At 40.8% G+C, this 23,474-nt stretch overlaps 2 protein-coding genes across 6 annotated transcripts in view; one reads left to right on the top strand and one right to left on the bottom strand.

Annotated features, from left to right (window-relative positions):
• LOC106058940 (RAB11-binding protein RELCH homolog) overlaps nt 1-23,474 on the top strand; it is a 149,993-nt gene that overhangs the window by 53,894 nt on the left and 72,625 nt on the right. The window lies entirely within an intron of this gene.
• LOC129927360 (uncharacterized) overlaps nt 1,056-23,474 on the bottom strand; it is a 57,040-nt gene continuing 34,621 nt past the window's right edge. For all 3 annotated transcript variants that reach the window (XM_056035992.1, XM_056035994.1, XM_056035993.1), the window contains exons 2-6: nt 8,701-8,884; nt 8,094-8,297; nt 7,206-7,347; nt 4,295-4,443; nt 1,056-3,325 (exon numbers count right to left, since the gene is read on the bottom strand). In XM_056035992.1, the coding sequence (XP_055891967.1) occupies nt 2,512-3,325; nt 4,295-4,443; nt 7,206-7,347; nt 8,094-8,297; nt 8,701-8,804 (1,413 nt within the window). In that variant the 5' untranslated portion in view covers nt 8,805-8,884 and the 3' untranslated portion in view covers nt 1,056-2,511. The remainder of the gene's footprint in view (nt 3,326-4,294; nt 4,444-7,205; nt 7,348-8,093; nt 8,298-8,700; nt 8,885-23,474) is intronic.

The raw sequence follows: 23,474 nt of genomic DNA, 5'->3' as shown, positions 1-23,474 counted from the left end.
CTAGAACCCTGACATCACTGGGCCCAGTGTACTAGAACCCTGACATCACAGGACACAGTGTACTAGAACCCTGACATCACAGGACACAGTGTACTAGAACCCTGACATCACAGGACACAGTGTACTAGAACCCTGACATCACAGGACACAGTGTACTAGAACCCTGACATCACAGGACACAGTGTACTAGAACCCTGACATCACTGGGCCCAGTGTACTAGAACCCTGACATCACTGGGCCCAGTGTACTAGAACCCTGACATCACAGGACACAATGTACTAGAACCCTGACATCACTGGGCCCAGTGTACTAGAACCCTGACATCACAGGACACAGTGTACTAGAACCCTGACATCACTGGGCCCAGTGTACTAGAACCCTGACATCACTGGGCCCAGTGTACTAGAACCCTGACATCACTGGGCCCAGTGTACTAGAACCCTGACATCACAGGACACAGTTTACTAGAACCCTGACATCACAGGACACAGTGTACTAGAACCCTGACATCACAGGACACAGTGTACTAGAACCCTGACATCACAGGACACAGTGTACTAGAACCCTGACATCATAGGACACAGTGTACTAGAACCCTGACATCACAGGACACAGTGTACTAGAACCCTGACATCACTGGGCCCAGTGTACTAGAACCCTGACATCACTGGGCCCAGTGTACTAGAACCCTGACATCACAGGACACAGTGTAGGACCCAGTGACATGACTCGTTGAGGATTTGTGGGACTTTTGGTTTCTTAGACACACACAGTTTCTAGTATCTTTGAGAATTCTTCTGCCTTAATGTGGATGTTTATACAAACCACCCAAGAGGAAATCTACAGAGGAAGTGACCAGCCATTAGGAACATAAAATACCATTTTCCTGTGGTCAGTATAACAAAATTGACCATTAGAGATCAAATAAATACCATACCAGACTCCCACACAATTAGATACCATCACTAGCTTCTACCATCACTAGCTTTAACCACCACAAACTTCTAACACAAAAATCACATTGATGAAGCATTTTACATCAAGCTTCTCTTGATTATTAGAACATCCTGTGCATGCATATCAGTTCTATACCTCATTAGCTATTGTATGTAAATTGTTATTTGTTTTATATTTGGTCTAAGCCATTGACATTGTCATTTATTTATAACACAGACATTTAGAAAACAAAGATGAAAACAGACTATCACATGAATCAGTTTCTGTTCTCTTATCATTAGAGCACAGAAACTTGTATTTTCACAGGACTTAATACACATTGATCACTGATTTTATTTCCCTCTGTTTGAAGTCACTGTCACAGACTCACTCAGTTCAGTTTCAAACACTACACAATGTGAACTGGTCAAGGTGACTGGTGAATTTTGTTTGGTTAGTTCTTGACCTTTGCAAGTTTCTTTGTCTAGCTCAATTTAAAGCCAGTAGCATTTTTGTCATTACTTGATGCTTGATACTGTTTATGGTGCCAGCCTTGTTGGCATTAAGAACACTTTTGATCAACTTTTTTCAAAGACAGTCGTGAGGTTAAAAGCTCATGCAGTAGGACACTTGGCCAGCAAGTCTCTTACAACCAGTCGTTTAGATGTCACTGGTCAGATTTCCATATCTTTGTGATGTAATGGCAAAGGATATCATCGTGATGTTACGGTCCTGTATATCATCATAATGTTTTTGGTATTCGGTATCATCATGATGTTATGGCAATGATTATCATAATGTTATGGTCCTTTATATTGTTGTAACTCCACTGGCGACTGATAGGGTTAATGTGTGTGCGACCTACTGACACACGTGGGCCAGGCCAATCACACAGGTCAACGGCTGTCGATGGACAATGGACAGTACTGCTAGTGCACGCAAATATGACCCGTGTTATGGTCATGTGATCGAAAGCCTTCACGGACGAGAGACAGTGTGTTAGAAAGGACAGTTGAGTCCAGGACAGCAGGCAGTAAGGACGATGGGGTACCGTGTGAGTCCCCGAGCTAGAGAGACTTGCAATGTTTAGTTAGGCAGTTCTGTTGTGTACAAGAACGCATATGAAGTCAGTGTAGCCAATAATAGCGTATTGGCTGAAAATGTATTTGTCATGAAACCATCACATTGTTATTTGAAACTCTTGTTGTCAAGTTATTTTGTTGGATGTGTTGTGTTGAGCAATGTTAACAGAAGTCCCGGTAGAGAAGATCGTAACAATATCATCATATTCAAAATGAGCCACATGGAATACATTTTATCTTATAGATTACAGACGTTACTTCCAAAAAGATGATTATTACGTCCTACGCATTTCTAGCTATGCATGTTAATCAATGACTTTGCTAAATCGATGGTTTTCCGGGTGGTTTTCAGGAAACCCATAATGTTAGGATTTTGGATATCATCATGATGTTTTGGCACTGGATATCATCCTGATGTTATGGCACATATTGGCTTTGTCCCAGAATTACTTTTACATTGTTTCCTTGCTCCATGGACGTTGTCTGTCACTTCTAGAGTTTAGCATTGTCTTGCGTGTGTGTCAATATAGATTTAGAACCGTTGAAATTAACCACGTCTTCATAAGACGGACTGGCCCTGGGAATAGTTGATGTGTCGCTGGACAATGATTGGCTAGTCAGTTGGTCCTGATGTTGGTCCCTAGTTCTGCTGCTGTTAGGGTTTTCCCTCAAGTTTTTGGTGGCTGGGTCGCCGCTGCCCTCAGCCGAGTCTGTTGCTTGGCTTAGCCTTCCAAGGTGTAGCCCAGACTCGCTGTCCCTGTTCTCGTTAAGAGCTATTGGCGTCCACTGCTGTCCACAGCAGCTCTTGGACTTGGCCAGCTTTCTCATCTTCCATATGACGCTGAGGAACGTGTTCTTGACCTTCGACCTGAACGTCCCGCTGAAGCTCAGGTAAAGGTAGATCTTGGTGCAGTAGAAGATGTAGGTCAAGGACTTTTTGACGGTGGTCATGACGGCCCTGACCTTATCGTACTGGATCTGGGAGCGGCAGTTGAGCTGGATGTAGCTCCGGTTCACCAGAAGGTCAATGATGGAGAAAGACACCTTGGTGGCGGCGAGGCACATGAAGACAAAGCAGACGACCAGACAGATGGACCGGAAGTCTTTGAGCGTGGACAGCTCCAGGATGTACTTCTTCATGTCGTCCTCCATGCGCTTCTGTTCCTCCGATGACCTCCTGAGGAGAGTGCAGGCGGTCAGGGAGAAACAGACAGAGACAAAGACCAACGGCAGGCCATGTTCCACCACATTGCCCAGCGCTGGCCAGATCCAGTCTCGGAAACTCTCGGAGAACTCCTCGGTGTACCTGGGGAAGGTTTGGGGGGAAAAAAAACAGCTCGTTACTTTAGGGGTTTTAAAGGAGATGAATTCTTGTACTACTTAGTAGATTTCTAGATTGTTTCCTATCATTGAGGTTATCATTTTTATCAAGTACATAGAGAGCATTCTGGAGCCTAGCTGTAGACTTTATTGCTATGTAAAACTGACTGAAACCTAGCTTTAAATTTTTTTTTATGTAAAACTGACTGGAACCTAGCTTTAGACTTTATTTCTATGTAAAACTGATTGGAACCTAGCTGTAGACTTTATTTCTATGTAAAACTGACTGGAACCTAGCTGTAGACTTTATTTCTTTGTAAAACTGACTGGAACCTAGCTGTAGACTTTATTTCTATGTAAAACTGACTGGAACCTAGCTGTAGACTTTATTTCTATGTAAAACTGACTGGAACCTAGCTGTAGACTTTAATTCTTTGTAAAACTGACTGGAACCTAGCTGTAGACTTTATTTCTATGTAAAACTGACTGGAACCTAGCTGTAGACTTTATTTCTATGTAAAACTGACTGGAACCTAGGTGTAGACTTTATTTCTATGTAAAACTGACTGGAACCTAGCTTTAGACTTTATTGCTATGTAAAACTGACTGGAACCTAGCCGTAGACTTTATTTCTATGTAAAACTGACTGGAACCTATCTTTAGACTTTATTTCTATGTAAAACTGACTGGAACCTAGCTGTAGACTTTATTTCTATGTAAAACTGACTGGAACCTAGCTGTAGATTTTTTCTATATAAAACTGACTGGAACCTAGCTTTAGACTTTATTTCTATGTAAAACTGACTGGAACCTAGCTTTAGACTTTATTTCTATGTAAAACTGACTGGAACCTAGCTGTAGACTTTATTTCTATGTAAAACTGACTGGAACCTAGCTGTAGACTTTATTTCTATGTAAAACTGACTGGAACCTAGCTGTAGACTTTTCCGTTTACCTGCAGCCGTATCCAGGTTTGGGAATGCCCATTGTCCAGAAGTGGTTGATGTCCAGACAGACCAGAAGTATTGTTATGAGCATCATGACGTACTTGGCTCTCTCTACAGTACACATGGCGTACGTCTCTTTGGGCCAGCGGGTGGCGATCTGGGAAGAACAATGAGACATTGCAGGAGTCGGGGGCTGCGTCATGCTGGGGGGAGGGGCGGTGGTCAAGTGCGGTCCACGCTATGATTGGTTACGTTGGACCAGTATTCACAATAAACCATATGGAATACATTTTCTTATTTTATCTTAAAGACGTTACTTCAAAAAAAGAAGATAATTACGTCCTACGCATTTCATGTGTCAATCTAGTCATACATATTAATCAATGACTTTGCTAAATCGATGGTTTTCCTGGCTGATTCAGGCAACCCATTCCAACCTCTAATGGCACTAGGGAAGAAGGATCACTTCTACTGATTTGTTCTAGCGTATGGAATAAGAAATGTACTTCTATCTTTGTGTCTAAGTATTTCATTTGGTTTTGTTTTTTCACAAAATTTGTAAATTATGGTTCAGTGTTTTATGTATTATAGCTACTTCACTTTGTATTCTTCTGTCCTGAAGTGTTTCTAACTTTAGTGATTTTACAAATGCTGTTACTCTAATCCTCTTATCAAATTTGTATATTCCCTTGTTATAAACGATGTCTATTTTATATAAACTTAGCCGCTATTTATAGATCTGAAAAGCGATATCGAAAAAATTGGATTTCACAATGGTCTGTATCGGGCTAGAAATAGATCTGCTAGTTTTTGTTTCCTTAAAGTCAACCTTTTTAAAAAACAACAACAACGAAACTTAAATGTACTAATGGTTTCACTTACACAGTAACCGTTTCTTAAAAAGGATTACAAAGCCTTAGACAGTGATTATAGTGGTCATGGAAATAGAAAATAATCAAGATGTTTGACTTCTATGGCATGTATAAAAATAATGTAGTCTTAGTCATAGACATATATAAATATAGACTGGAAAAAGGAAATAACTTCATGTTACTTAAAAACGTGTATATCTATTGTTGTCGGATTTCCGAATTCTGAAAAGTTGCATGATCTTCAGTCTTAGAGATTAAACAAAATCACACCGCTATATAATAAAGTACACAAAATTGCAAGTCACAAATTTTCGTTTCATAAAACTCTTTTATCGGCCACTCATATTTATTTATGTCTATGGTCTTAGTTTAATGAAGATAATTAAAAAAAAAACAATTAAAACAATGATAAATATATGTACGTATGTACAACAGCTGCTGAAGATCTTTTGACAGTGCACATTTGTTTGTGTAAAACCAAGGTTTGATGATTGTTTATGCGCATCTGTATGCACGCGTTTGAAAAACGAACTACAAGTGGCAGTTTAAGCTCATTCGCAGTTTGCTGCATTACAGTGAGAGGAGAATGAGTTACTGCAGTGATGCCCATTCTTGCTCATCCTGCGGGCCATTTTAATTTCAAACCTTCGTGTCGCGGGCCGCATCAACAAAAGACAGAAACACGACATAAAATTAACCTGAAACTTTTAGAAAGTAAAAACCTGTGGATCTAGTACCCGTAGATTAACAATCTTTTATTCGCGGCTCAAACCAAGAATGCCTTTTATATATATATATATATATATATATATATATATATATATATATATATATATATATATATATATATATATATATATTTAAACAGCCACACTTTCTTTATAGAAAAAAACGTGTTGGCTTTTGATAATGTTCCACAAACAAGTAAAGATCCGTTCACTTTACCTTGTAGATTCTACATTCAGAGTCCCATCTCATAAATTAAAAGCCATGGTACCAATCCATCAATCCATTAGAGAAAAAAAAAGTTATAGTGTACGTTAAGATACACTTTTCAACCACTTAATTTTTTGGTCCGACGCTTTGGCGGCCAGGTCTCGACAGAGATGGCCAGGGGTCGAGGATGTACCTACCAGTGTCTCGACAGAGATGGCCACGTACAGCCAGGGGTCTAGGTTGTACCTACCAGTGTCTCGACAGAGATGGCCACGTACAGCCAGGGGTCTAGGTTGTACCTACCAGTGTCTCGACAGAGATGGTCACGTACAGCCAGGGGTTGAGGATGTACCTACCAGTGTCTCGACAGAGATGGCCACGTACAGCCAGGGGTTGAGGATGTACCTACCAGTGTCTCGACAGAGATGGCCACGTACAGCCAGGGGTTGAGGATGTACCTACCAGTGTCTCGACAGAGATGGCCAGGGGTATAGGTTGTACCTACCAGTGTCTCGACAGAGATGGCCACGTACAGCCAGGGGTTGAGGATGTACCTACCAGTGTCTCGACAGAGATGGCCAGGGGTCGAGGATGTACCTACCAGTGTCTCGACAGAGATGGCCACGTACAGCCAGGGGTCTAGGTTGTACCTACCAGTGTCTCGACAGAGATGGCCACGTACAGCCAGGGGTCTAGGTTGTACCTACCAGTGTCTCGACAGAGATGGCCATGGGTTGTGGATGTACCTACCAGTGTCTCGACGGAGATGGCCACGTACAGCCAGGGGTCTAGGTTGTACCTACCAGTGTCTCGACAGAGATGGCCACGTACAGCCAGGGGTTGAGGATGTACCTACCAATGTCTCGACAGAGATGGCCACGTACAGCCAGGGGTTGTGGATGTACCTACCAGTGTCTCGACAGAGATGGCCACGTACAGCCAGGGGTCTAGGTTGTACCTACCAGTGTCTCGACAGAGATGGCCACGTACAGCCAGGGGTTGAGGATGTACCTACCAGTGTCTCGACAGAGATGGCCACTTAGAGCCAGGGGCTGAGGATGTACCTACCAGTGTCTCGACAGAGATGGCCAGGGGTCGAGGATGTACCTACCAGTGTCTCGACAGAGATGGCCACGTACAGCCAGGGGTTGAGGTGCGTGGTAAAGGCAAACAGGAAAGAGTAAGTCCTGCACACGGCGTCTGAGAAATTGATGAGTCGTTCACTCAGTCTGACTTGAGTGATGCTGACGTACCTGTGGACGAGTTCGAACTTGTGTAGACAGCAGCACAATGTGACTTCCCAGTCATCTCACAATCATTCAGTCACAAGACTTAATGAAAAGTCATTCATGCCTCTTAGTTCTACAAATACTTCGCTATTATTTTAAATTTAAAAAACACAATAAAAGCGTACCACTGAATTTTGAAATTATTTTTTTTTGAATTTCAAGACTTAACTCTTTCTCTCCGTAATTATTTACCACATTCTGTTGGAATCAACGCTGGTATCGTCAGTTCGGAGAGAAAGAGCTAAACCTGCAGTGCTTGTGAGTTAACGAAGTCCATGTTTCTCAGTCACCAACACGCTAGTTCTCACACTTTAACACTGCTGCAGCAACTACAACTCTGGCGCATCCCTGGGGCTGCATCTGTAATGAATCAGGACCTCTGCCTTTCACACGCGTTGGCGCGCCAGTTCTCTTGAGTTGGGAATTATTAGACCTTTACCTGACTCACTAGTTATTTCCATATCGTTAGACCTCGCCGTGACTCGCTAGTTATTTCCACATAGATAGACCTCTACCGGACTCATTAGTTATTTCGACACCAACAGACCTTTACTAGACTCGCTAGTTATTTCCCTATCGTTAGACCTCTACCAGACTCACTAGTTATTTCCATAGCGTTAGACCTCCTCCTGGCTCGCTAGTTATTTCTCCATAGATAGACCTATCCATGAGTTACTAGTTATTTCCACATAGACCTCTACCAGACTCACCAGTCGTCACCACAGTGGACCAACAAGATGATCAGGTCTGTGGCGGCCACTATGATCAAGTAGGTCACAGTGGACCAAGAGCTTTTGCTGATGCTCTTGAGCACCGGAAGAGACAAAAGGTTACCCACAATACCTTGGAGCAGAAGTATGGGAAACAAGATCAAGGCCGTCCAGTGCTGGATGTACACTTGCATCGGGACACTCCTGTTAGGACAAGAAAACGAATACATGGTATATAGAATAGATCGAATGCCATCTAAATACACACACTGAGCTTATTCAGTTTGGGCGTATGGGGGGGGGGGGTAGTTTCAGGGGCGCTATTCTAAGGCATTACCTTTATAGAAGACACTTTGCAGCTGCCGCTATAGAGAGAGAAAGAGGAAGCCTCCCCCTGCTATATATATATATATATATATATATATATATATATATATATATATATATATATATATATATATATATATATTGTTTTGTTTTGAAACAATTGATGAATCATACTTTACTTCCTAGATTTGCCTTAGTGTTGAATCAGTTGTGAGCCACAGGGTACGCTAATGAGCAGCACTTTACTCACTAATGAAATACAACAATCTCAATTACTCACTCGTCATTTTCCATCATCAGACAATCTTGATCGCTCTCGTCTGCGAAACTGTAGTTGCCGCCCCTGTGCGTATCGTCGTAGACTTGATCCATTTCCGATGCCATGGTGGGCGTGGTTCCTTCAGTCAGAACGAGGTCATTGGGTCTCCTTCAGCCAGAACGAGGTCATTGGGTCTCCTTTAGTCCTAGGAATTATAAACAACAACTCAAGCTACAGTGTTCTAGTGTTAACATTTTTGTTTTGACAGAATCTTACAATAGTTGTATTTCTTTAAAGCCCACGTAGATCTTGTGCTTCGCCTTCGATTGGGATCATAGAGCCGTGTTTAAGTAACGAGTGAGATGCTCACTTGGCTACATTCAGAGAGACTCTAAACCTGTGACTGCGTAAACAAATAGATCCTAGCTTTGCAACAATTACCAGAGACGTTAATTTACGTAAACGAATAGGCCCTGGCTTTGCAACTTTTTTACCGAGACACCTCGGCCGTGTTTTCGTAATTATCCAGTACTAGCCCCCCGTGTACCTTTGATACTAACAGAATGGCGCTGGCGTCACTGCATGTCCAACGCCACGTCGCTCATCGACTTGACACAATCTCTATTGAAAGATATGTTGACAAAGTTATGTTACACACACACACACACACACAATAACAACAACGTAACGCAAGACAAAGGGAGTCTGTATTACACACACATTCGTAGGCGTTTAAACAGTAACGGATTTATAGGGAGTTGGTAAAAAAAAAAAAAAAATTTTTAAGTTAAACTTATGTACTTAAAATACGCTGATTTAATTAATTAATTTAAAAAAAATTGAAATGCGCGTTTTTTTGGAAGACCACGAGACGTATGGTAGTGTTATTTTATGTAACACTTCTCAGTCACAAGGCAAAAGTATATATTTTTTTGCAGCCACGCCTGGCCTCCCTTAAATCCGGCCCTGGTTGCTATTTAAGACTACATGAAAAAGCTCGCGTCAAACGTACACACGTGCCGCAAGTCAGAGACTCGTACTGCTGCCGACTTTAAACGCCGTGAGATCATATTTTGAAGTGGACATTAGTAATGGGAGACGACAACGAGTATTATTCATTGTGTCTCGGAACATCCAAATAGTAATAAAAGAGTTGACTGGACACTAGTTTAACGGCGTAAGGTCGAGAGGGGACGTAGCTAGGTCACCGTAACCTAGCTGCATACATCTGGCCCTTATATCGTGATGTAGTATCTCATAAATATATATATATGTATATATATATATATATATATATATATATATATATATATATATATATATATATATATATATATATATATATATATATATATATATATATATATATATATATAAATACATTACAGACAACACAAAGATAATAAACACAGTTTTCTCCATTCCCCTGTGAATGATAAGAAGCATTTTATTTTTTTGTATCCTTTAATAATAGGACATTTTCCTGGCTTCATTTGCATTTTGTGTGCAGTCACGGAGAGCAGGTCGCGCCGGATGCGAGCTACAAAGAACAAAGGGAGGAAACTATTGGACCGAAACTCGTTGGTATACAGAATTGGGGCAGTTTTACAGGGGCGCCTCCATGCTGATAGGAAGAAGAAGAATCACGTTGACTTCGATTACGAAGATTATGGAGGAGTGCAGTGTGTCACAGGACTAGTTAAACCCAGTTGCGACCTGCATATTTTTCCGCATCTCGTGCAGACAAAGCCGTTGCTCGCCGGGCGGTAGTAAGAATAATAGATGTTGTGTAATAGCGTGAAACCTTTGAGATCGATGTCTGAGGAAGTTTTGTGTGTATTTGTGTTGAGATGGATGTCTGAGAAAGTTTTGTGTGTGTGTTGAGATGGATGTCTGAGGAAGTTTTGTGTGTGTGTTGAGATGGATGTCTGAGAAAGTTTTGTGTGTGTGTGTTGAGATCGATGTCTGAGGAAGTTTTGTGTGTGTGTGTTGAGATGGATGTCTGAGAAATAGTTGTGTGTGTGTGTGTGTTGATATGGATGTCTGTGAAATAGTTGTGTGTGTGTGTGTGTGTTGAGATGGATGTCTGTGAAATAGTTGTGTGTGTGTGTGTTGATATGGATGTCTGTGAAATAGTTGTGTGTGTGTGTGTGTGTGTGTGTGTTGAGATGGATGTCTGTGAAATAGTTGTGTGTGTGTGTGTTGATATGGATGTCTGTGAAATAGTTGTGTGTGTGTGTGTGTGTTGAGATGGATGTCTGTGAAATAGTTGTGTGTGTGTGTGTGTTGATATGGATGTCTGTGAAATAGTTGTGTGTGTGTGTGTTGAGAATGGATGTCTGAGAAATAGTTGTGTGTGTGTGTGTGTTGAGAATGGATGTCTGAGAAATAGTTGTGTGTGTGTGTTGAGAATGGATGTCTGAGAAATAGTTGTGTGTGTGTTGAGATGGATGTCTGAGAAATAGTTGTGTGTGTGTGTGTGTTGAGAATGGATGTCTGAGAAATAGTTGTGTGTGTGTGTGTGTTGAGAATGGATGTCTGAGAAACAGTTGTGTGTGTGTGTTGATATGGATGTCTGAGAAATAGTTGTGTGTGTGTGTGTTGAGATGGATGTCTGAGAAAAAGTTTGTGTGTGTGTGTGTGTTGAGATGGATGTCTGAGAAATAGTTGTGTGTGTGTGTGTTGAGATGGATGTCTGAGAAATACTTGTGTGTGTGTGTGTGTTGAGATGGATGTCTGAGAAAGTTTTGTGTGTGTGTGTGTGTGTGTTGATATGGATGTCTGAGAAAGTTTTGTGTGTGTGTGTGTGTGTTGAGATGGATGTCTGAGAAAGTTTTGTGTGTGTGTGTGTTGATATGGATGTCTGAGAAATACTTGTGTGTGTGTGTGTGTTGAGATGGATGTCTGAGAAAAAGTTTGTGTGTGTGTGTGTCGCTATTCTTCTTTATCAATGAAAAATAAAACGAAAATCAATACCAGAGAAACTTAAAAACTTCTTTTTTCAAAGTATTTATTGCAGACCACAGTTTCACCCGCGTCGGTTGGGGTCAAATGTGTAGGTCACATTCAGGTCCTCGTTGCCACGTCATATGAAGGAATAAATAAAAAACAACAACATTCGCCTTCTTAACTGATGTTTCTTTAACCTTTGACCCACTGTTCTGTTTTGACAAAGCTTCTATCGACTCACTCTCTGCCTTTCTGGTCTGGTTAAAACGTTTATACACGTGATTTCTACCACACCCAATCTCGGATCAAATTGAAATTCGAAATTCGCACACTTATTTCTTTTACCTGACAACACAAGAATCAATTAGTTAATTATTTATTGGTAATTAATTATTTGTAAAATGTTTTTAACATGTTTGGGATGTTCCTTCAGAGTTGAAGATAATTACTTCCTAGTCCAAACCTCCCGCAGGACGACGGGGGATGGGAGCGGGCAGGGTTTGAACCCGGGACCATCGATAAATCTGAACGGCAGTCCAGCGCGCAAACCGCACGACCAGGCAGCCATTTTGTTTTGGTATCTCGCACAAGGTGGTAGTATAAGCTGAATTAGTCCCATTTGTAGACCGCTGCTATAAAGTAAGTTTTTTAAACAATAGATAACTATACAATCTGCTATTTTCATCGGCGCCTCGCTTGCGCTAGCACATTGGTCAGTATGTCGGCTTGAGCCATTAGTTCGAATTCAGGTCGTCCCCCCCCCCTTTTATATATATATAAATGCTTTTAAAAAATCGAATACGGTAAAAAGATTCCCCCAGATATCTGTTTCTTTCTCCTCCTCCCCCCCCCCCCCATTTTTTCCCCAACTGGTCCAGGTCAGTGAGAAAGCTCAAAGAAAGAATTAATGCGAAACGAAAACAATGGGTCGAACATATTTCTGATCACACAGATGTATTCTTGTTGGTGTAGATCCATGACGAATTGAATCACATGACTGATCCAAAACTATTTGATACAATTACACTTCGTATAAGCTTTGTGGTTGTTTTTTTTTAAAAGTATTTTTGTATGTTTCTCTTGTTTCCTCTTTCTGGTTGGAATACTTCCAAGTTTTATGTTCTCACTGGAAGCTGGACAGTGTATTACATCTAGAGTTACCCTCTCTGTTTTCTATTGGGCCGTAAGCGTTCCTTGTCAGCGACTGTCGTTTGCAAACGACCGTGAGTCGCCTCTTTTACCTTGGGCCTCTCCTTGGTCTTCAAGTCGATAGCGACCTCTGTCTGGACTCTCAAGTTAACTCTTTCTCTCCTAATCGACGATACCATCGTTGATTTGACCTCATTAAATTTAAATTAATATTTAATTTTAAAAACTTTTCTTTATGTTTGTATAGAAGGAGCATGCATTCCCCTTTAATCCTATACCAAATAAAACATTTTCTGATCACAACAAACAAAGTTATTGAAGCTTAGTCATAACAGGGGTAGTGAAATACTAATGAGCAAAATGAAGAATTCCGTCTGAATGTGAACAAATAATTACGGAGGGAAAGAGTTAACCCTCAAAGACGCTGATGCGCACGTTCTATAGCCCGTCTGCATGAAGTTAGTTTGTTGAGTTTCTTGGCTGTTAGGAAATTGCAGAGATGGACTTAGGTCAATGGACAGCTGCCTTGAGTTTCATTAGTCCGATTATCGCCGATTTATTTCAAAAGCAGAATTGTCTGGACGACAAAAAACACAAAAAACTCTTGATCACATTAATAGCACATTCTTCAAATACATACGTGTACAGTTCAGTAGTGCAGTAAGCACAACTGGTGCAAGGCACTTTATGACGGCCCCTTCCAAGAACAAAAATTGTACGAATTGTCACAACCTAACTTCGCTTCTCCAAAATCATGTTGTGTACTGTTTTTCGTGCGGACACTGACGTTCCTTTGTGTGAAGCTTGTTATGCCTTTTTTTGTGTCTCGACACGTAACTTCAGATATTTATAAATATATGGATCGAGAGAGAGAGAGAACATACATAAATCTCATATCGGCAATGACAAGAAGGAAATTACCATTTAGACCCAAATCGTCATGAAAGAAGGTGCAAACATGTGTTTGTGGCGCGCTCTCGCTGCAGACGACAGCCGCTGAACCTGCTTAATGTAAGTAGTCAAGTCTAGATCACATTAGCGCACGTCTAGGATGTAGCTTCAGATGTATTAGCGCACGTCTAGTATGTAGCTTCAGATGTATTAGCGCACATCTAGGATGTATCTTCAGATGTATTAGCGCATGTCTAGGATGTAGCTTCAGATGTATTAGCGCACATCTAGGATGTATCTTCAGATGTATTAGCGCACATCTAGGATGTGTCTTCAGATGTATTAGCGCATGTCTAGGATGTAGCTTCAGATGTATTAGCGCACGTCAAGGATGTAGCCTCAGATGTATTAACGCACGTCTAGGATGTATCAACACATGTCTATGATGTATTAGCGCACGTCTAGGATGTATCAACACATGACTAAGATGTATTAGCGCACGTTTAGGATGTATAAACACATGTCTATGATGTATTAGCCCAAGTCTAGGATGTATAAACACATGACTAAGATGTATTAGCGCACGTCAAGGAAGTATAAACTCGTGACATGACATATAAGCGCACATAGTTTCATGGAACGTAACTCTAATAAAAATACATATCATAGTCGTGGGACATTAGTTATAATTTTATGAGTGTGTTTACATGTGAGTGTATGTGTTAATGTATGTGGTGTACGTTTGTGTGTGTGGTGTACGTTTGTGTTAAGGAATGTATGTGTGTGAGTGTGTAGGTACCAATGTGTGTTCGTTAGAGCTTTGTTTAAAAATTGACATTTACTGCGGGGCTGAACATTCAAGTCATTTGCCAAACGCGAGCCGTTCAAAGAGCAAGGGAAGTAACTAACTGCTGGGCTACTCACTTCTGCCGGAGTTTATGCGGTTCTTTTACATGGATTATAACACATCTAACAGATGCTAATAGATCTAGCACAGATCTAACGGTGATATTAACGGATCTAACAGTTTGACGATCAAAATTAAGTGAAAGAAAAAAAAAAGGGGGGGGGGAGGGGAGAGATGAATTGGAAGCTCAGCGTGCCTGTGGAATGTCCAGCTAATCCCAAGAGATAAGTCAGCGGGGCTAAATATGTGATTGAGATTTGTCTCCCTTGTTCTGTCCGGTCGTGAAGTCTATCAATGCAAATAGCTGCATGTTCTTTCGTGTTTCAGGCCTGGCCGAGTGATCTTCCTTTATTGTGGCACTGTTTCTCTCGCCAAAATGTGCAGTTATTCCCATGCACACTACTTGTAAACACCAGACTAAGATATAGTTAAGCACAAACGTACTACCGTTTTAAGGAGGTGTCATGTAGACAACTTAAAGACCAGTGGACCTCATTCACCAATCGTAAACAAACAACATTTAGCCACGTGATTTCCTATCTCTTCTATACAAATTACGCAATCCATAAAGGTTGTCACGTGATACGTTTTTTTCCATTGTTTTATCAATATTATCACGTGGCTAAATGTTGTTTGTTTACGATTGGTGAGTGAGGTCCATTGTCCCTTAGATATGAGTGTATGTGTTCAGTAGTTGGTTTACTGGGCTCTATAAACGTCCCCGAATCAAGGGCAGATTACTAGAATCAAGCAGGGTTGCACCTTTTAATCACCGCTGTGCATTATGGTTCCTGACATCGTAAAGATATCTACTCGTTTAGACCGTCCATCTTTCCCTCTCTCACACACTTTCACGCTAACACACACACATCCACACCCACAAACCTTTTTTTCCTAGTTATTATTGTCAGTATGCTTTGTCGCGTTGTTATGTCTAGGCAAAGATCACACCTGTACGTTGTTATGTCTAGGCAAAGATCACACATGTATGTTGTTATGCCGAGACAAAGATCACACCTATACGTTGTTATGTCTAGACATAGATCACACCTGTACGTTGTTATGTCTAGGCAAAGATCACAGCTGTACGTTGTTATGTCTAGGCAAAGGTTTCACCTGTACGTTGTTATGTCTGGGCAAAGATCACACCTGTACGTTGTTATGTCTAGGCAAAGATCACACCTGTACGTTGCTATGTCTAGGCAAAGATCACACATGTATGTTGTTATGCCGAGACAAAGATCAAACCTATACGTTGTTATGTCTAGGCAAAGATCACACCTGTACGTTGTTATGTCTAGGCAAAGATCACACCTGTACGTTGTTATGTCTAGGCAAAGATCACACCTGTACGTTGCTATGTCTAGGCAAAGATCACACCTGTACATTGTTATGTCTAGGCAAAATCACACCTGTACATTGTTTTGTCTAGGCAAAGATCACACTTATACGTTGTTAGGCCTAGGCAAAAAACAACAACAACACCTGTATGTTCAAATGTGTAGTTTCTCCAGATGTGTAGGTTTTTCAATTGTGTAATCCGACACACATTACAGAAGCAAAAATCGAACGAAATTTTGCGCATCTGAATACAGCAAACTATTTTGTCGTCAAGAGTTCTTGTGCAATGTCTCAGTTTGATTGGTTACACGGTAGTCGGCGAGACATGAAATCAGGGAAAACACGTCACTTCTGGGAAGTTCGAAAGCCCTCCCCTCTCCGCTCTGCCTTTTCCCCTCAGAATCCCTTCCATCTCAGAGGCGGCCATAGCAGTACTCAGGGCCCTTAAAGACTGTCATATCTGGGCCACGACTATTGGCACGACTGTCATATCTGGGCCACGACTATTTGTACGACTGTCATATCTGGGCCACGACTATTGGTACGACTGTTATATCTGGGCCACGACTATTGGTACGACTGTCATATCTGGGCCACGACTATTGGTACGACTGTCATATCTGGGCCACGACTATTTGTACGACTGTCATATCTGGGCCACGACTATTGGTACGACTGTCATATCTGGGACACTACTATTGGTACGACTGTCATATCTGGGCCACGACTATTGGTACGACTGTCATATCTGGGCCACGACTATTGGTACGACTGTCATATCTGGGCCACGACTATTGGTACGACTGTCATATCTGGGCCACGACTATTGGTAAGGCTGTCATATCTGGGCCACGACTATTGGTACGACTGTCATATCTGGGCCACGACTATTTGTACGACTGTCATATCTGGGCCACGACTATTGGTACGGCTGTCATATCTGGGCCACGACTATTGGTACGGCTGTCATATCTGGGCCACGACTATTGGTACGACTGTCATATCTGTTGTCGTTATTGCGGTCCCCCTTTAGGCGCGGGACCTGAGATGGTTGCCCAACTCCCCCCCCCCCCCTAAGACCGCCTCTGCTTCAAATGTTCCATTACGGCGGGAAATAAAACACTACAGGAAGACATGTCTTGATCCTAGGCTTTACTGTACAATAATGGCAAAGCAGTTCACAATAACACAGTACACACCCACACAAGCTGACCTGGACACCATGACATTTTGATATCTCACACATAGGCTTCTAGTAGCTTCTAGTTTCTACTTTACTTAGACTTAGACTTAGGTCCTCCCGCGCCGTTCGGCGCATTGGGCGGCAAGCTGTCTCCATAATGATCTGTCACTGGCAATGTCTGGAGCCTCCTCCCATCTGGTGTCCACTGTTCTGAGGTCCTCCATGAAGGTGTGTCGCCAGGTAATACGAGGACGTCCCTGTTTGCGCTTTCCTCGTTTTGGCTTCCAGGTTATCGCAACTCTTGGTGTGCGTAATTCATTTTGACGTAGAACATGTCCCGCAAACCTCATGCGACGCTCAGTCACAACCTCACTAAGTGTTCGACTCCCAGTTCGGCATAGGATTTCCTTGTTTGAGATCCGGTCTGTGTAACTGACTCCCAAAATCCGTCTCAGCCATCTCTGTTGAGCCACATTTAGTCTTTTCTCAATTTTGAGAAAAGTTTCTACACAGAAGAGTAACTAATGCAGGGGAAATAAGTAGAAATATAAACTAAATATTTTAAGTTTCCTCTACGAGAAGTTTCGGTTTGAACAACAATAAATTCAATACGTTTTGTACTGCAACATCAGTATCAAGTCCTAGCAACGTAAATTTATATTATAATTAAGAACATCGAAAACAGTATTAAAGCCGAAACTCTTAAAAAACTAAAAAGTTTGAGTGAATGAGCTTCCGGCATGTAACAAAGTTCTGGTCAACAATGAACAATGGCCAACTAGTGCAGGACTGACCGATCTGTGTGAACAAGTTCACAGCTATCGAGATGTCGTGTCTCTCTGAATGGCCTGTTACTGTATGAATGTAGAACTAGAGTAGCAGTGTGGTCACAGGGAAGGGAAGAGACAGGAAACTAGGGCCTCTACCAGTTTGAATCTCTCGATTGAGCAGATGTTTTTTGTAAAAAAAAAAGACGGTCATTACTGCCGAACAGACTGTTGACCGAAATGGGCCCATCAAAGAGCCACTTGTTGGTCAAACCGGCCAGTGTACCAAGTCTAATGAGTTCTATTCTTAGGTCTGGCGTTTGTTGTTTTTTTTTTTTGTAAAGGAAAGAACATAAACATTTTACTAGTTTACAAAGCAGAGAAAACGTGAAGTCTTGAAGGTAGGATGCTGAGTGCATACAGAGACGGTGGCATGAGTGTAGAGAAATGAGTGGGAGTCGAATCTAAATAGGAGGGAGGGAGATGGAGACTCAAATGAGTGGGAGTCTAATCTAAATAGAAGGGAGGGAGATGTAGACTCAAATAAGCGGGAGTCAAATCTAAATAGGAGGGAGGGAGATGGAGACTCAAATGAGTGGGAGTCAAATCTAAATAGAATGGAGGGAGATGTAGACTCAAATGAGTGGGAGTCTAAATAGGAGGGAGGGAGATGTAGACTCAAATGAGTGGGAGTCTTAATAGGAGGGAGGGAGATGTAGACTCAAATGAGTGGGAGTCTAATCTAAATAGAAAGGAAGGAGATGTAGACACAAATGAGTGGGAGTCAAATCTAAATAGAAGAGAGGTAGATGGAGACTCAAATGAGTGGGAGTCTAAATAGGAGGGAGGGAGATGTAGACTCAAATGAGTGGGAGTCTAATCTAAATAGAAGGGAGGGAGATGTAGACTCAAATGAGTGGCTAGGATAAGACAATGGAAGAGTTATAAAGATGACAAAATGGAGTGTTGATTAAGAAGAGTGCTGATAAAAGAGGCAAACAGAGCAAGATTGAGGAACAAATGAAAAGATAAGGATGTGTGTGAATTAAGTTCTGCCCTCTTCACCACAATCTCTCCCTCCTCCTCTCTCTATTTCTCATCTCTTTCTCCCTCTCTTCGTGACACGCCTTATGTACATGTCTAAAAAGAAAAACTCTTCCGAGTCAAACCTTATTGAATGACAGTCTGTAAAATACTTTCTGGAACGAGTTTCAAATACTTTGCCAATTAGACTATCAGAATAGCAGACGATCCCCGATTGCAGCAGAGTGACAGTGTAAGAGAATATTCCAAGCAGATAACTGACGACCAACTACTTACACATCAGCATTCTTTTCATCCTATTCCCAGCACTATTGCTTTAAATGCTAATCAACCGACTGACTGATCTACTGAGAAACACTTTGCGTCTGTCCCCCTACCCACGTGCGCGCATGCGCACACCCTGTGTTTTTTTTTTTATAAACTAGAAATATGCAAATCAGGAGGTTGGGAGAGTATGGGCCTGTGCGCTGTTCAGTCCCCTTGGGGAGAAATGATTTATACAGTGTTAGCTTTTTGTTTCGGGATAACACCTTGTTTATACAACCTTGGCTCCACTCCATGTTATGTAGACTACATAGGGCCAGATTGTGTTGGGAATGAAATATAGGTCTTGTCAAAGTTTGAATGTTTTCTTTTTTTACAATGCCTCTGTTCAAGTCACAACTTCTTGGAGGGTGGAACCCGGACACTGATCTCATAAACGGCTCTAATGATTTTCCTAGAAATTTAACTGTTGGTGTATATCGCTGAGAAAAGAATTACGAGCTCGTTGACCATACAGGGAAAACTCTAGTTTGACCGTTATAATTTTTCAAAGTAAAAAGAAATCTAAATTGGGCTCTAAAAAGACATGGCGTGGTCAGTCGGCTAACGTCGTTGGTACATCGAGCTGACGGTGCTGCAGTATGAGTTTATACCCGGCTTAAGTAAAAACTTTTTTTTTTCATTCGTTTTATGTTATAGATTTAAAGTTGTATAAATGGAGGTGTAGTCTTTTTTTAAAAACATGTATTTTTTGTGTATAATGCGTAATACAGTAACATTACAATTTTGGAAATAAAAGTGGTGCACATCTTTGTGCATACAATTTTGTTTGGTAACCCTGTACTCTAGCATGATCAGTGCGCCCAGTTCAAAGCTCTATGTTGACATCTAGCGAAGGAGTAGCTAAGTTACGCTTGATGTCGCTAGTTCATTCAAGTTAATCTTAAATTAAAAAAATCTCCACTTGAGACTCGAACTTTAGACTCCCCGTTTTGGGAGCCAAGTGGTTTATGCCTCTTCCTCTCACACCCCGTACTGCTAAAACTAGATCTTGGGGGCGGGGTAGACAGGGTTGTTCTCTTTCAAAGTGCCCATTTTAAATCTGTGTATATTAGAATTAGAGCTTTTACAACTAAAAACTGTTATCGTATCTTCTTCTTATATCATTGGCCTCCTTCAGTCGTAGAACGACTATGGTTCATCTCAGAGCACACTTCCTGATGTGGCCGTGTTGGACTGGCTGTCAGAGGCTATTTGAGACGCCTGCCATTGGAAGCACTTTATAGTTAATGATGGGCTTAAGACCCTCAACTCAAGAAAACATTAAGAAACTGGAACAGACACAAAATAGAGCAGTGCTATTCATAACAAACGAATATTCACATTTGACTAGAGCAACACCTTTGGTAAAATCACTAAATTTAGAAAGCCTTCAGGACAGAAGGCTCAAAAGTAAAGTAGCAATCATACACAAAACACTGAACCATAATCTTCAAATACAAAAACAAAATTTAATAAAATACTCTGAAAGACACAAAGATAAAAGCACATTCCTCGTCCCATATGATAAGATAAGAAAGACCATTACCACTTCCGGCGTTAACAACCTTGCGGAACCCTTCTTATATAACACAGACGTTACTTCAAAAAAGAAGATGATTACGCCCTACGCGTCATGCATCTAGTCATGCATGTTAACCAATGACTTAAATTCTGCCAAGTCACTGGTTTTCCTGGCTGGCTCAGGCAACCCATTCCATGCTCTAATGGCACCTGGGAAGAAGGAGTATTTGTACACATTTGTTCTAGGAACCTGGAGGCGAAAGAAATAAACAACATTGGCATATTCCATCCCGTTAGTCAAACAGAAATGAAGCCATTTTTATTTACAATGTGCATTTTTTATTTCTGAATTCCTTTCATTTCCCCATCCTCTTTAAGATTTAGTCACTACTTGCTCTTCTTGTTGACATTGAATTCAAGACAACAATTTGTTTTGTTTTCCCGCGTTTTGTTTTATTTTACTGCAGCCATGTTTAATGCTTCCTTTATGGTGTGCAAGGGAGAGCAGCAATGCACAGACATGAATGCAGACGTCTGCTGCGTTACAATAGTTTTGAAGATGATTTCATTGCCTCGTTATTTATTAATTCGCTATTCAGTACGATGAAGACGTTTTATAGCCAGAATATTGAATGGAAGAGTTTCTTTTTATTTTCAATAACATTTTAAAACATTAATTTACCCCTTTTTTTTGTTCATTGTTTAGAGTAAAACCTTTAAAAGAACACTCGTCACAAATAAGATCTAGATAACAATAACAATAGACCCAGGGAACTACATCATGCTAGTAGAGCCAGTGAACTGTAGCACACTAGTAGAGCCAGTGAACTGTATCACACTAGTAGAGCTAGGGAACTTATCACACTAGTAGAGTTAGTGAACGTATCACACAAGTAGAGCTAGGGAACTTATCACACTAGTACAGCTAGGGAACTTAATCTTAATAGTAACAAAAATAATTCCTCTTATATTAAACAGTATTCTCTTATAAAGACTCCTGACATTCCATACAATGATATTGGTGCGCGTCTCTCGTTATTGGAGCTGTCACTGGATCACATGCAACAATATTTATGCCAGCATTACACCCGTCTCTGTTCGACTTGAGATTTATCTGTGTGTCCACTGTCCAGGAGGCGTGTGTACTTATCTGATAGCGTGTCTGCTTCAAATCATGAATCACCTGTGTCTCGTAGTCTTGTGCCCCTCTTTTTGTACAGACTTTATATCAACTCTTTCTGTCTGTCTGTCTGTCTGTCACTATTTATGTACAAGTCATTTCTCTAACACCCATTCTCGGATAAAGTTGACAAATTAACACAATTTTTTGTTGTACTAAGAAAACAGAAATCAATTTAAAAAATTAGTTTATTTAATAATGGTAATTAATTATTTCGTTTGGTATCGAAAAAGGGAAATAATTGCTTCTTATTGAGAGATGTGGAGTTATTTCCCTTATAACGTTACAGATAGTTGTAATAAATTAATTAAAGAAAAACGGAGTTTGTTTTTCTGTTCTCTATTTATATTAAATATTTTTGTGCATATTTTGCTTGTTAGACAAAAAAAAAAAAAAAAACAACGTAAAGTCAGTGTCAGTCAAGTTGAATGAAAGACGGACAGACTGAAGATTCATTACTTGTTCATTTACTTTCCTAGACCAGCAATGGAGTTTTGTGGTAATGACCATTTTTTACATTCATAAGTTAAATGTAATGGCCCAATATCAAGCGTTTGCCTGGTGTCGTTGTTTACAAAAAGAATTCCTCTTTCTGAAACAAAATATTGTAATTCCCCAAGAAGAAATCATGAAAAGACTGAACACACACTAAACATATCAGGCAGCTATACATTTTATCATTCAGATTCATTAATCGATTCACAAAAGTAGACTTGACATGAAGCTTGAAACTCATAAGCTGAACAAAGTGTTTTTTTAGACCCCGATATAATCTTGCCTCCTTTATTTTATAGGTTTAAAAACTCAGAAATTGAAAGTGACATAACTTTCTGGGATCGGAAACTTATCTCCCCTTAGATTATCCACTCTTCTGAGTAGAAACTGGAAGCTTCCAGAACACAAATTGTAAAAAAAAATAAAAAAATTCTTGTTTACATTTCTGTGTCAACCTTGACACGTACACCACGTGACATACGGACAGACTGGCAGACATTTCTCTTTGACAGGAAACATTTTCCTCAGACATTGTTTGGCCCCTACCTCTTCCTTTATGTATCCCTAGATTTCCGCCCCTGCTATTACTTTCTTGTGTTAACAAACACGTATCCTTTTAATACTGATGTTTTGGGGTGTTCCTTTAAAGTATTTGAACTTGGGCCCCGGCTGGTTTCAAATGTCCTGAAAGCAGGAAGCGTTTGAAAGGAAACACTTCTGAAGACATCAAGCTGTAGGAAAGAAATTCTTGTTGGTCATAGCCTCATGGACAAGAGAAGGAAAAGCGATTAGAAAGTAGGAGCTAAGAGAAATAAAGAGAGATATAAAAAGATGGAAGAGAGACAAAGAAAGGGGAGAGAGAGAAAGAGAGGCAAGAGAGATAAAGAGAAGGAAGAGAGGGAAGAGATAAAGAGGGGGAGGAGAGGTAAAGAGAGGAAAGAGAGAGAGATAGAGAGGGAAAAGAGAGAAAGAGAGACGATTATTTCTACTATAAAAGACTAAGAGTAGTCCATACTGTAAAGCGGGAGAGAAAGAAGATAAAAGAGAGAAAAGAACGAGGAG

The sequence above is a fragment of the Biomphalaria glabrata genome, chromosome 7 (assembly GCF_947242115.1).
Source record: "Biomphalaria glabrata chromosome 7, xgBioGlab47.1, whole genome shotgun sequence".
Lineage (NCBI taxonomy): Eukaryota > Metazoa > Mollusca > Gastropoda > Planorbidae > Biomphalaria > Biomphalaria glabrata.
The sequence above is the reverse complement of the archived record's forward strand: the minus strand, read 5'-3'. Positions and strand labels throughout refer to the sequence as shown.